Source organism: Balaenoptera musculus, chromosome 1 (genome assembly GCF_009873245.2).
Source record: "Balaenoptera musculus isolate JJ_BM4_2016_0621 chromosome 1, mBalMus1.pri.v3, whole genome shotgun sequence".
NCBI classification, from domain to species: domain Eukaryota; kingdom Metazoa; phylum Chordata; class Mammalia; order Artiodactyla; family Balaenopteridae; genus Balaenoptera; species Balaenoptera musculus.
Genome location: NC_045785.1, coordinates 75,854,054 through 75,868,555, shown reverse-complemented (window position 1 = coordinate 75,868,555; position 14,502 = coordinate 75,854,054). Strand labels below are relative to the sequence as shown.

General features: G+C 35.8%; 1 protein-coding gene across 4 annotated transcripts in view; it reads right to left on the bottom strand.

The window, feature by feature from the left end:
- Positions 1-1,559: 1,559 nt before the first annotated feature.
- The window catches only part of CLCA2 (chloride channel accessory 2), a 40,232-nt gene continuing 27,289 nt past the window's right edge, over positions 1,560-14,502 (bottom strand). For all 4 annotated transcript variants that reach the window (XM_036831584.1, XM_036831602.1, XM_036831610.1 and 1 more), the window contains 2 exons: positions 13,353-13,586; positions 1,560-5,422 (listed from right to left, as the gene is read on the bottom strand). In XM_036831584.1, the coding sequence (XP_036687479.1) occupies positions 4,980-5,422; positions 13,353-13,586 (677 nt within the window). In that variant the 3' untranslated portion in view covers positions 1,560-4,979. The remainder of the gene's footprint in view (positions 5,423-13,352; positions 13,587-14,502) is intronic.

Sequence of the window (14,502 nt, the reverse complement as noted above, 5' to 3'; positions counted from 1 at the left end):
TGTAAGAACTTTTAAACAGGATAATTCCATTTGTCACCTTTCTTTCCATTCTGCTCTTATTGTCATATATCTTACTTCTTTATGTTATTTATACCATAATACATTGTTTTTATTTTTACTTTAAATAATTTATTGTCTTTTAAAGGCATTAAGTAAAGAAAACCAATAAAGTATTATATTTACCTACATATTTATCATTTCCAGTGATCTTCCTTTCATGCTGTAGATCTGTATTTACACCAGACATCATTTTCCTTCAGCTTAAAGACATTTCTTTTGTACTTCTTGCTGGTGAAAATTATTTCAGCTTTTATTTATCTGCCTACATTTTTAAAGATATCTTTGCTCAATATAGAGTTCTGTGTTGGTTTCTTTTAGCACTCTAAGATGTCATTTTATTGTTTTCTGGCCTCAATTGTTTCTGATGAATAGTTAGTCATCTTTCCTATGGTATACCTAGGTGTTATTTTCTTTGTATAGATCCTATTTTAGGTTCACTGAGCATTTTAGACCTGTGGGTTGGTAGTTTAAATCAAATTTGGAAAAATTTCATCCAATATTTCTTTGAATATTTTTATGCCTTATCATCCCTCCCTCTACTTCTGGGAATCATTTACATGTAATGTCATACAGGTCATTTGGGCTTTTTCTTTTCTTTTAATGAAATGCTTCAGTTTAGATGCTTTCTATTTTCATATCTTCAAGTCATATGATCCTTTCTTCTGTAGTACCAGTCTGTTGTTATTAATCCATTACAAATTTTTTTACATATATTGTATTTTTCAATTTTTAGGATTCTCACTTGCTTCTTTTTAAAGATTTTCACATCTTTCCTGAACTTCTTCCTCTATTCATCACTTATATTTATCTTTTCCTGTAATTTCTTTATCTTATTTATAACGTTATTGTAAACTAATTATCTGCTAATTCCAAATATGGATCATTTTTGGATCATCTTTTATTGACAGATTTTTATTCTTATTAATGATGGGACACATTTCCTGCTTGTCAGCATGTCTATTAATGTTTTATTATATAGTGTATGATATGTTGTAGAGGCTTTGTATTATGTTATCTTTCTCTGAGTTATGTTCTAGCAATGGTTTAATTATTGGTGAATATAATCTTGATTCTCTAGAGACTTGGTTTTAGACTTTTTCAGAGCAGATCTTTTTCAGTTTTGCCCTTGGTTCTAGGGCATAACACTTAGTCTGTGGGTATGATACTTACCCCTAATCTAGAGTTTCAATGGAAACACAAACACCCCCTCTAACTTGGGTGAGGTTGTATTTTGGTGCAACCAATTTTAATCTTTGATTTAGAAAATGAAATCACAATACCAATAGATACGTAACAAAATGTTCACAGGAGAATTATTCATTATATCCCAAATTGGCTGTTACTCAAAAGCCTATCAATAGTAGAAAGGATGAATATATTGGTATAACCAAGCAATGGAATATTATACAGCAATAAAAAATAAGATCTACTGGTATACAAAATGTGGATGAATATCATTAATGTAACGTTGAATGAAAGGAGCCAGACACAAAACAATACATACCAAATGATTGAATTTATCTGAAGTTCAAAACAGGCAAAAACTAAGCCATGGTGCTAGAAAGTCATTCTGTGGTAAACATTGGGGAGGAGGTAGTTGCAGAGAGAGGTTAAGATATAAGTTTCTGAGATTCTGGCAATATTCTATTTCTTGATTTTGGTGTAATTACCAGAGAATGTTCACTTGTGATAATTTATTGATCTGCACACTTACAGTTTGTGCACGTCTGTATATATGTTATACTTCAATAAAAAATTTTAAAACCAAAAAAAAAAAAACTTGGGTGAGGTTGAACCTTAAATTTTCTCTCCTCAGGACTGGGCAGTTGCTGAACTCTGTTCAGCTCTTTTAGCTGCTAAGCTCTTATTTTCCATTAAATTCCTTTGCAGTTTAGGACTCATCCAAGGATTGAGAGGATGCAGATTTGGGAACTTCCCTTTTGTAGTTGCTTCCTTCCTTGGATTTCCTCCCTCAATTTTCCACTGCTTTAGCAACCCAGAACTCTTATGTCTGGCTTTTCAACCCAGTAAGACTGCTGCTTTCTGCTTGAGCTCTTTCCAGATGCTCTGAGCAAACTGGGAATGCCTTCTGGGGGAAAAGCTGGTTAAATGTGGATCTCACCTAGATTGCTTTCCTTTTTTCAAGGGTCATAACTCCTCCAGGTTCTACCTGCTTTTCTTGGTGTCCAGTGCCTTCAAAGAGCTGTGTTTTATATTTTTTCCAGAGTTATTACTGTTATCAGCAAGAAGATTAGTTTGATATGAGCAACTCTGACATTAGTGTAATTGGATTGATCACATTATTTTAAATAAATGATATAGTTAGGGACCAACTGTTCCAAAATAATTACATTATAGCAGAAGGCAAAGCCTAAAGCAAATAAAATAATTTTTGGTCGACTTTCTAGTACTAACATGCAGGTGCAAACATACTTTTGGAGCAGTCAGCATTGCACACATAAACAGCAATCTGCTCAGTGAATTCATCTCCTAAAAATCTTCTCTCTCTCACTGAGATTTAACTTTCTTTTACTATCCATAAAAAGAATAGGGTAAAAATGGAAGGGATATTGTCCTCAATTTTCAGAACAAATTTCTATGTACTGATAACAACAACCATCCTGGCATATGAAGATAATAATAATACTTGCCTGTGTCACCTTCAATCCCTAGGCTTCTCTTTCCTTTCCCAGATAACTGAGCATCTGTCTTATATTTTTTCCTTCTCTTGCAATCTTGGATCAAATCTTCAGTGATGTCACTATTCATGTGGTATTCCACTAGTGACCAATGCTTCACAGTTCCTCGTTCTCTTTGACCCAACTCTTGTCTATTTCTATTCCTTATCATTTGTTCAGGATCAATGTCACCTCCTTTCCAGTGGCTCTGTTCTATTGACGATTTCTGGGGTCTCGAAATCAGTTATCTTCCCACATTTACCACATGTTTCTTGTTGTCTAATGCTTCAATCACTCACAATCACTGAAGCTTGTTTACCCTTTTCACTTGATGAGAACACCCTTTCAACTCTGCTATAATATATTTTAGTTTATCACTTTAACATCCTTAATCTCAGTCTTGCCTCTTCCAATTTACTGATTTCTGGACTTAAAGCCATTTGTTCATTTCTATACTGACAAAATTGGAGGAAAAGAAAAAAAAAAGCCCTGTTCCTTCAGCCTAGACCTGTTCTCCTGCTCATTAACCTTGAAGATTTAAATATTTGTAGGCATAATCCCTGGCATCTTTCCACACCTTCTTAAATAGACAGGAGTGAAGGAGCACTATGACAACCTGACTCTACTCCTGTATACTCTGCCTTTAGCCAGCACAATGCTTTAGATTACTCCGTTAATCCTCCATTTTCCTGTTTATAAAATGAGGAAAACTTAAAGACTTAAGACTTAAAACCCACCACACCCCATCTCAGTATTTTACCAGCCCATTGAAGCTACAGAGAAGCAGATCCCACGCTACCAGGCTCAGTGGCAATAGAGGGAGGAGGGACTGACTGCCAAGTGGGGACTTGAAGTTCCAATCTGTGAAGATTTAGGCACTGCCAGACTCAGTATGTGACAGGCCAGACCTGGGATGTAGTATGAACAGCAAGGAGGCAGCCTAGGTAGAGGTATTTGCTGGTCATTTTACTCCCCAGCACTGCTCTGAGTCTCTTCCTCAAGGTTTCATGCTCTCTTTTCATTCTTGTTCCAACTCCCCACAATTCCCTCCCCACCCCCCAAAACTTAATCTAATTGTCATTCTTAGTTGGTCCTAGTTATAAAGCAATTCTATTCCACTTTGTTGTTTGTATTTATCCAATAAAGTTTTAAGTTCTGTAATATGCAAAGCATGTGATTTTATTGCTCAGTAATCTTTAAAAAATAAGAGCAAAATTAAATAAAGGATAATTTTTATTTCCTTGTGACGTGTGCTAGCCTCTCTCTAGTCACCCTCCACCCCTGTAGGTTAATACCTGTAGGTAAATCATCCTTTGTGGGAAAAGGATTCCTGGAGTCTTATTTAAACAAAAAAAACAGAATCAGTTAATAATTTCCAAAGGTCAGTCTCTCCCTGTGACTGCTTCCTTGTTTGAAATTGAATAAAATTATATAACCTATGTATTGATATGTGTTAAAATAAGCTCAGAACTATGTCTTTCATTCTTTACCTAAAGTCTTATGAGAACTATAACCATTTTCCTTGAATACCACCCAAGGCAAATAACTTGGAAAGCTGCTTTGATGAGAGTAGAAAGTTATAAACAATAAATTCAATAGGCCTCTGTTATAAAACCAGTGTCAGGGGACAAGGATAATGCCTACATTTTAAGGTTAACTCTTATAGTGAACCAACATCTCTTTGAGCATTATCAGTGGGATCTATCTGTAGTATAGTTAACCAAATGGAAAGAAGTAAAGAACTTTACAATAGGCACTTCATATGTAAAATACAGCTTGATCTTTAGTCATTAACAAGCAACCTGTTCTGAACAGATAAAGGGGAATTAAAAATTAATCATAGCAACTACACAATTGCTTCACATAGATAGTTATACTATATCATTCAGGCCTAACATCCTTTTCTCTACTTGGGCTATTTTTCGTCTTCAATAAGACAAGCTTTTATTGACTCTGATTCAATTTTGCCATTGCCTTTGCCTTTAAACACATTACCTTAGAGAATAACTTTTATTTTTTTGTCCATAGCCAAAGCTTAAATGTTTTCTAATTCCCTTCCGCCTCCATTAGTGGTATAAAAGATTTTTTGTCTATTTACCATGTAAAAATCTGATCTATACTACACAAAAACTCAAATCATTTTTAATAATCTGATGTTAATTTGACTTTATTGGCTTGTTTTTGTAAAGTGCAAAAGCCATAGGTCTTATATTTAAGAAGGAAAGTACTCTGCACATTTGTTCATAATAATTTTGTTTCATTCTCTTTCTTGTCTGCTCTCTTTTTCCTGTTTAAAACACAGTGTGTTACAACTATGGTGAGGCAAATGATTCCTGTAAAACCCATTGCTGTCAAAGCTCCTTTCAATATAAGATAATCTCTGGCAAATACAGGAGTAGAATTTGGGGGAATCAACAGAGATGCCTGAGCAACATTAGATACAGCAGACTTTAAGGAGTTCCTATCTACTGCTCGTATTGCCACATAAATTCTGTGGCTTTTTTGTGTCTCTCCATCAGGTTGATGTTCAGGTCCGTTTGTGAAAAGCTCTGATGACAATGTAAATATCTCCTTGGTACCAGCTTGCTGAGGATTTAACTTTGATGTATTCACTAAAATGGCATTGTTAAAGTCATCTTGAATATTCTGTAGACTTTTACTCACTCTTATTTCATAGCTGTTGGCTGAAATTAAAAAATACAAATGGGAAGTTAAGTGATTTTGAGTAAGCTTTCTAGTTTATTAGAAATGGCTTAATGACAATAGCAACAAAAAAGTCAAAATACCTATGAATAAACAAAGCAAGAAATATGAATGTGAACAAAACTTTAAGACACTACATAAGAACTCATACTAAAACCTGAATAAGAGGAAAGTTTTATTATGTTTTTGAATAGCAAGATTCAACACAATAAAGAAGTTATTTTTCCCTAAGTTATTTTGTAAATTTTACATGATTTATTAAAAGTACCTCTGGTTTCTATTTTAACAAGCTTATTGTAAAGTTTAAACAGAAAATAAATAATCAAGATTAGCCATATAAGGTTAAAAAATAACAAATTTTTAGTGGAAGGACTGACTTTATCAGATGTAAAAACACTGTAATGCTTCAATAACTGAAAAACTGCAGTACTGGTGCATGAATAGATTCATGTATAAAAGTAGACCAAAACACATTTAGGAATTTAGTATATGATAGAGGTAGAACCGAAATTAATAGGAGAAAGTACAAATTTCTTGATAATGGTGTTATGACAATTAGGTAAAAAGCTGGAAAAAATAGGATCCATACTGCAAACCTTTATTCTTCAGGATAAACTCCAAAGTAAATAAAAAGTTTGATGTAAAAAAAACTATTAAGTAGTAGGAAACAATGAATGAATTTCTTTATAAACTTGAAGTGGAAAAGGACCCTCTAATTAAGACTCAAAATTCACAAGCCATAAACATAAAAATCCATAAATTTATATACATAAAATGAAAATTTTCTACATGGGAAAAATCTCCTAAGCAAAACATAAACATATATGTTAAGTGACAAAAATATTTGTAGCTTAAGTCAAAGATAAAGTTTAGTTCTGGTAATGGCTGAGCGGCTTCTATTGGACTAATTCACCAGCAGGTAACAAGTATAAGCTCTGAAGAAAGAAAGGGGAATAAAAACAAACAGGAACCAGTGGAGTTACAACTCATAAAAGAAGAGAACCAGGCTGGGACTGATTCATGTTTATATAGTTTTTCCTCCGAGGGCACTTTCCACTTCAGTACAGATAGCTGGAACTGATACAGAAAGCCACTATCTTCTTGGTTTTAAAAATCAGAGGACTGAGTGTGGGATTGCTGAGTGGCTGAAAATTGAGGGAGCCAGAGAGGGATGAGCCCCAACTCTGCGTATTAACTTCTCTCAAATCATTGGAAGACCTCTGAATTGTACATGTGTGGGTGAAAAATCAAGGGCTCAAGGGAAAAACAACAGCTAGACAGCTGAAAAATGGAGCAGAGTTTTATGCTAGTGCCCACCACAGGGGAGATATAGAGTTTGGAGTGTGAGTCTTGCCACATCAGAGGAGCTTGGTAAATATCCTGAGATGTCCATTAAAACACTAGAAAAGCTGTGCCTTAGGAAAAAAGATTGTGTCCCAGAATTAAGGGATATGCCCTAGGATTAAGAGCAAAACTGAAATAGACAAACCCTAGACAAAAGTAAAACAAAGCCTCCTCAAATTCCACGTGATCCAAGGTATCTACTAGAAAATTTCAAAACTCTTCAGGGGAATATAACAAAGTCCAGATTCTATAATTTACTACCACATGTCCAATATACAATAAAAAGTTACTAGACATGCAAAGACACAGAAAATGTGATATATAGTCAAGAAAAATATCAGCAAATAAAAACAGTCACAAATGACTGAGATTTGAAATTAATAGGCAAGGACCTTAAAATAACCGTGATGAGTACGTTAGTGGTCTACACACAAGACAAGCTGGATATAGTGAATGAAGAGATGGAAAGTTTGAGGAGAGATATGGAAACTTTAAAAAGGAAGCAAACGGAAATCCTAGAATTGAAAAAAAAAATGCAATGAAAAAATTCATTTCAGAGGATTAATAGCAGATTGGACACAATGGAAGAAAGAATTTGTAACCTTGAAGACAGGTCCATTAAAATCACCCAAACGGGAACTTCCTTGGTGGCTCAGTGGTTAAGAATCTACCTGCCAATTCTGGGGACACGGGTTTGAGCCCTTGTCTGGGAATTTCCCATATGCCGCAGAGCAAATGGGCCCATGTGCAACAACTACTGAGCCTGCGCTCTAGAGCCTATGAGCCACAACTACTGAAGCCCACATGCCACAACTACTGAAGCCCGTGTACCTGGAGCCTGTGCTCTGTAACAAGAGAGGCGACCACAATGAGAAGCCCACGCACCACAATGAAGAGTAGCCCCTGCTCGCTGCAACTAGAGAGAGCCTGCGCGCAGCAGCAAAGACCCAATGCAGCCAAAAATAAATTAATTAATAAATTAATTTTTTAAAAATTAAAAAAAATCATCCAAACTGAAGGGCTAAAAAAAAGGTAGAAAAATTGAACAGAATCTCAATGACCCTTAAGATCCACTGATATATCCACTTAGTGTGTATGATGATATGATATGATATGATATACTATACTATACTGTACTATAATATTATATAATATAAATATTACCCAGGAAGAAAAGAAGAATAAAACTAGAGCAGACATTTTTTGAAGATGTATCAGCTGAAAATATTATAAATTTGATTAAAAGAACACTCCACAGACTCAAAGAGTTCAGTGATCCCCAACAGAATAAGTATCAGAAAAGCACACTGAGTCACATCATGGTCAATCTGCTAAACACCAAAGATAAAGAAAAATAATTTAAAGCAGCCAGAAAAGAAAAAAGACACTTTATACTCAGAAAAACAACAGTAAGAATGATAGCTAACTTATCAGAAAAAAATTGGGGCCAGAGGACAATGAAATGATTTAAAGTGCTGAAAGAAACACTTGTTGCCCTAGAATTCTACATCTAGTGAAACTGTGTTTTAAAAATTAAGGGACATGTTTCAGAAAAATTAATATTGAGAGAATTTGTTACTCAAAGACCTCAACTACAAACGAAATGATGCTAGATAAAAATTCTGATCTCCAGGAAGAAAAGAAGAGGACTAGATATGGTGACTATACTATACAGGTAACTAAAAAGGATAATTTTTTTCCTCTTTAAAATTTCTTTAAAAGACAATTGATTGTTTAAAACAAAAGCCATAACAATGCAATGTGGGGCTTATAACAAATGTAGAAGTAAAATATGTGACAGCAAGACCACAAAGGATGGCAGAAGGGTAAATGGAATCATACTTTTGAAAGATTCTCACATTATATGTGAAGTGGTATAACATTAATTCAAGGCAGATTGTGATAAATTAAGAAAAATGCATGTTACAGAACTGCAAAATTTGGAGTAGATGAGGGCAGAATTTTGTTTTGATTTTCCTTATACTGATTTTAACCTTTAAAATTATGGCAAATTACGTATAACATACAATTTACCATCTTTACCATTTTTTAAAGTGTATAGTTCAGCAGTGTTAAGTACATTCATATTGCTGTGCTGCTGTGAGCTTTCAAACTGTATTAATGTATTATCAACTCAAAAACAAAATTATTGGTAACAAATAATTGCTAGATTCAAAAAGAAAGCCACCTGTAGTACTAACCCACTCTAATAATATCATAATTCTTATCTAAAATGGCTAAAAATAGATTCAACAATGAATGGAGCAGCTCCAAAGGAGGATTTTGTTCTCAGGAATAAAAACCACGAGACATTCTGAGTTTTAATTAAAAAATGAAAATATTCTAGTGACTATGTTTTGAGCATTTTCCAAATCTATAATAAGTTTTAATAATGAGACTATTTCTATTCCTGAGTAGTAATTAGAGTAAAGCACCCATAAAGAAGGTTGTCAAAACAAAATAACCTTCATATTCAAATTTATCAATCAGCCAATTTCCTCTGAGTGAACCCACTTGAGTTGCTTTCTGCTGTGGTTCAAATACGATGGGACAGATATGGATGAGAAGCTAGGCTGACCATCTGCTCTACACTCACAATGGAACATGTTCATTGTTCCTGTGTCCCTTGTTCTCTATGGAGGAAGCCCTCCCCATGGGGCTCTCCCAGAGTCGTCTCCTGGATAATGAAACAATATTCCATAAGCCTTAGCATTTACAAAGACTTTCTACATACATAACTCTCCCTCTGTGAAGTTGACCATCACGTTTTAAAATAAAAGAGACTGGGACTCAGGAGGTTAAATGTGATGTCCATGGTCAAGTTAGGAAGCTGTGGTGTGGGAAATGAACTCCTTTCTTCTAACTCCAAATGTCATGTACTTTCTACTGCAAACAACTATTAAAAATGATGCAGGACAACTGTGTAACTACAAAGACTCCAAACTAATTCAGCTCATACATTCATGAAGGGTTTCCTTCCATTTACAATAGTTGTGGTCTTCCCCTTCTCCCTGTGAAAAAGAAAATGGGCTGGTTCTGCATCTTTGACCTCTTAGCTATATCTCTAGTTTTGACCTCTACCTCTATACTCCCAGTATATTTCAGCCATGGGCAAGACACTTAACCTCTCAGGGCCATTCCCTTACATTTAAAACAACGGAGTCAGACTAGTGTATCTTTAAGACCCCTTCAGGCTCCAAAATGTTATAAATGCTGATATTTACTGAGCACTTAGTATGGACCAGACACTGTTTTAATCCCACTCTGTGCCTTTTCTCATTCAATTCTCTCAACAACCCTCTGAGATGGGTACTCTTACTATCTGCTTTTGCAGATTAGAAACCAGAAGTTTAGAGAAATTAAGTAACTTGCCTAAGTTACACAGATAAAACGTGGTCTGTCTGATTCCAGAGCTCAATACCCTAACACTATGCTCTACAGCCTTCTACTAGGCTACACTGTCTCCTATTTCCTATTTCCCCATAATTGCTACTTTTCCAGTTACTAAGGTTTACACTTTCCTTAGCATCTTTACCAATAAATTTCCAGTACGGAAAGCCCTGGGCTTGGATTGAGCACATGCAGAGGAAATCAAAGACTTGACCCCATCTTTACCAGTGGGAACAGTTCCCACTTCCTCTCTTCATTTGAAATCCAAACCATCCCCTAAGGATTATTATAGATTTCTCCTACACTGAGCCTTCTTCCATCCAAGAAGCATAACTGAGGGTTAGGGGTGGGGGAAGAGGGAAAAAATTGCTGTCATTGAACAGCTTTTTCAGAAGCAGCAAATTTTCAACAATTTGTAAAGATAATATGTTCAATGACAGTTGTATAACATGATGAAAAGATATCAGAGGAAACATTGTGAAAGTCAGGCTGTTAGACACGTAGGGAAGCTACTCAGTGCAAGGAAGGAGGCCCAAGATTGGTGCTTTTTGTGGTCTGTCACTACTCCAAAGGCTCTGCCCAGGCCCCTGGCATTAGAAACTGGCCTTTGCTCTGCTTCCACCCACTCTACAACATTTTAATATCTGTAGCTCCCAAAGTCTGAATTATACAAATGGCACTGTGTAATACATAAAATAGTTTTTTGACCATTTTATGCCTTTTCTCTCTTAGCCTAGGATTATAAGTTCTTGGAGTGTGATACCATCTTAAATTACTTTTATATAATGTTTAGCACTGTGCTGGGCACATAATAGTTCCTTAGTAAATAATATATTTTCACTTTAATTTCTGGAGAAAACACATAGGAAATTAACTTTATAGCAGAAATACAGATCATGCCTGGTACTCAGTTTTAACAGTTATTTTACCCACACTCTTAATGAAAACCTAAGGAAATAACCCATTTCCATAATACCTTGTCTAAATACATTCCCAAACATAATAATGATCTGGTAATATTTTGCTTATTCCATGTACTTTGTCATCTTTTACAGTATATTGTGTATGGTGAAGAGTTGGTACTGGATATACATTGATATGCTTGTGCATATATGAGATGTTCATTTATTGCTAATAAGGTTTTTAAGAATAGTCAAATTTTTCATAATTGTAAAGCCAGAGACATACCCTTATTGTTTCTAACTCTGGCCATAGAGGAGAGTATAACACCTTCCTAGACAACAATTTGTAAAAAAAAGAGGTGATGAAAGCACATGTTTATGAGTTAAACAGACACCTACTTGCTAGTTGGTATACTCATAGCTAATTGGTCAATTTTGCCATTGCTGGGTCATCAAGTCAATTATGACTGAGTGATGTCAGCAACTTAATACACATCCAGCCATTCCCCACCTCCCAATCTTTTGTCACTTGAGGTTTCACATTATAACAAGCTTGATCTGCTTCAGTCATCCTGCTCATCAAGGCCATTTATGTGAAGGTATGAAATCCTCTCTTCCCTTCTAAAACCCTTTGTAATACCAATTCTAAACTAAAGTCCCATTTGGTTGTATTTCTTCTTTTCAAGCCATTCATAACCACTGATACTGCACATTCACTTTCTTTCTACTCTTCATTCAGTGGTGTAGTTGAAACCACCAGAGCTCTTGAAAAAAACATTTCCCAGTAGTAATGAGAGTCTGAGCTTGTGTTTGTCTCTTTTAACACACAACTGTGCTTCTGAGGCAGTGAGGAAAGAGGAGAAATACTGGGTGGCAGGCACCATGCTTACTTTTACATAAAGATGGGAATGAGTATTGGTGACTCCTTACTTCAAATAAGAAGCTAGAGAACTCTCTAGCAATGCAAACCAGGAGCCCAGAAAACTTACTGGGCTCACTTTCTCTTCCATTTTTTATTTTATATGTCATCTCAGTTCATCTTTACAATACTTTATGAAATAGATAGTTTTAGTCCTATTTTCCACATATGCAACTGAGGGTAATAGAGTTTAAGCAACCTGCCAAAGATTAAACAGCTGGACTTATAGCCAGAGTGGGAACTACTTTTTTTCTAAAGTTACATTACAGCTGTTTCCATTATACAAGTGATATGCCCATCCCACAGTTTCAATCATTTCACATCTCCAAACTTTAAATTAGGAAAATCCTTAATTTAGAAGGTAAAATGTTTCACTTCCTTCCTATCTGGCAAGAAGAGATAGATTGTGATAACAGAATTTCAAGACAAAACTACAATATTGACTCTTTCCCAGCAGTGCATAATTATTTGTAATTAAGATGTCTTCTGGAGAGAGTAGTAAACAGGACTATAAGCCAAGAAAAGATGATCCAAGTTGAAAGCAAGACTGGGAAAGGCCCAAGGTGGTCACTGTTATTGACCAATATTGATGAATTAGCTCTCAATAGAGAAGGTTGGTTCCTACAGAAATCTCAATCAGACGCATCAGGAAATAAACCATTTAATGTGTAATCAATGATAATCATGTTCTGGTAATGGCAAAGATGTTGGAAAGGTTATTCTTTTAGAAAACTTTTTCTGTTGAGTTGCTGTGGGGATCAAGAGATGAGGTAGGTAGAAGCCGGAAGGCTGGCATAAAAGCATTAGAAAAAGGAAAGTAGCGAAGGAACTCATCAATGCCCAAGCAAGGGTTAGAAAGCTTCAAATCAGGGAACTGCTCCCAGCCTCCCTAACAAAAATGATGACCAGAAGTAGGAGAGGACAATGCACCAAGTATTTCATGACTTATGGGAATTATTCCCTAAAACTTGACTTGTAAGCCCTTGAATAAACACCATCTAATCTTCAGAAAACTAATCAATCACCTTCAGTATTTGAAAGTCCATGCTCTGTAAAGCAGAACCCATTTCTTCTGACTAGACCACTGTTACATGTGGTATTTATGTTTCCAACAAAGGTTTCTGTATTAGTGTCAGTCAGTTTACCAGGGCCTCGTCAATCCTGGGGGAGCTGATACATTCTCTTCCTAGACTCCAGGATACATGGCCTTATCAGCAACTCAAAGCTTTCCATGCAATCCTCTACAGCTTTGTCATCTGTAAGCCCCCAAAGCTATTTTTTACCCAACTAACCCCTGATATAGTTATTGGAAATGCCACCTTGTAGAAAAATAGGTAATGAAAGCAAGAAACCTACCCTGGCCCTGATCAAAGTCTTCTCCAGGTGCTGTCCAAGATAAAGTCACCTCATCTTCTACTTTGACAGCTTTCAGGTCAATAATTTTGCATGGCGGAAACACATCAGGATGTGGGTCAGCTGGAACGCCCAGCACAAAAAAAGAACCCCCTGAGCTTACTCGGCTAAAGCCCCACTTTTGCTCTTCCTCTCTCCTGCCCACCGATTTTCTTGGGGCATTCATCTGAATATTACCTGTGACACCAAAGAAAAGAATAGCCAAAACAACAAATTACCGTCTCCTGAATAGCTTGTTTTTGCAGATTATTGAGAGACATTTTAAGACTTTTTTCCTTTGCTACATCTTTAGAATAACAGTTTGTTTATTCAACAATTCATTCATCCATTCATTCATTCAATAAATATTTTTAGGGCATATGCTATGCCAGCAATCACAGACAAAACAGTATTGCTCATGGAATTTACAGTCATATTATTTATGAACATATATTTATAAATTGTAATAAATGTAAGAAGAAAAAAAGGAAGGGTACTATGAAAGTAAATAACACAGGAATATAATTTAGAGTGGTATCAAGGAAGTAACATTTAACAGTTTCCTAAAGGATGAATAGAAGTCAGCCAGATAAAGAGTGGAGGTTAAGAATATCCCTGGCAGAGGGAACAGGTTGTGTAAAAACTTCTGAAGTGTGGAGAAGAGCTTTGCAAAGTAGAAAAATTTAATTAAAGCAAGGAGGAGAATAGTTTGAGATGAGACAGGAGAAAGAAGTTCAAGTAGGACCTCGTGGGCCATTGTAGTGGTTTTAGAGTTTAATCTTAAACGTGCTGTGGGGAAGCAGGGTAGTGATATGATCACATTTGCTCTCTGATAGGTCACTCTGCCTGCTCTCAGTGGAGAATGGATTCTAGCACAGGAAGCAATGAGGCCACTGCAACAGTCCAGATAGGAGAAGATGGTAGCTTGGGTTGGGTGATAGCAGTGGAGAGGAGGCTAGTAGGCATTTCGAGATGCATTTTGGAGAGAAAATCAGCAAAAGCTGGTGATGGATTTGAATATGGAATGATGAAGAAGGGAAAGTTGGTGAACAAAAAGAATAGCTCGCAGGTTCCTAAAATGAGCAAATGGGAAGAGAAACAGGCTATGGGGAGG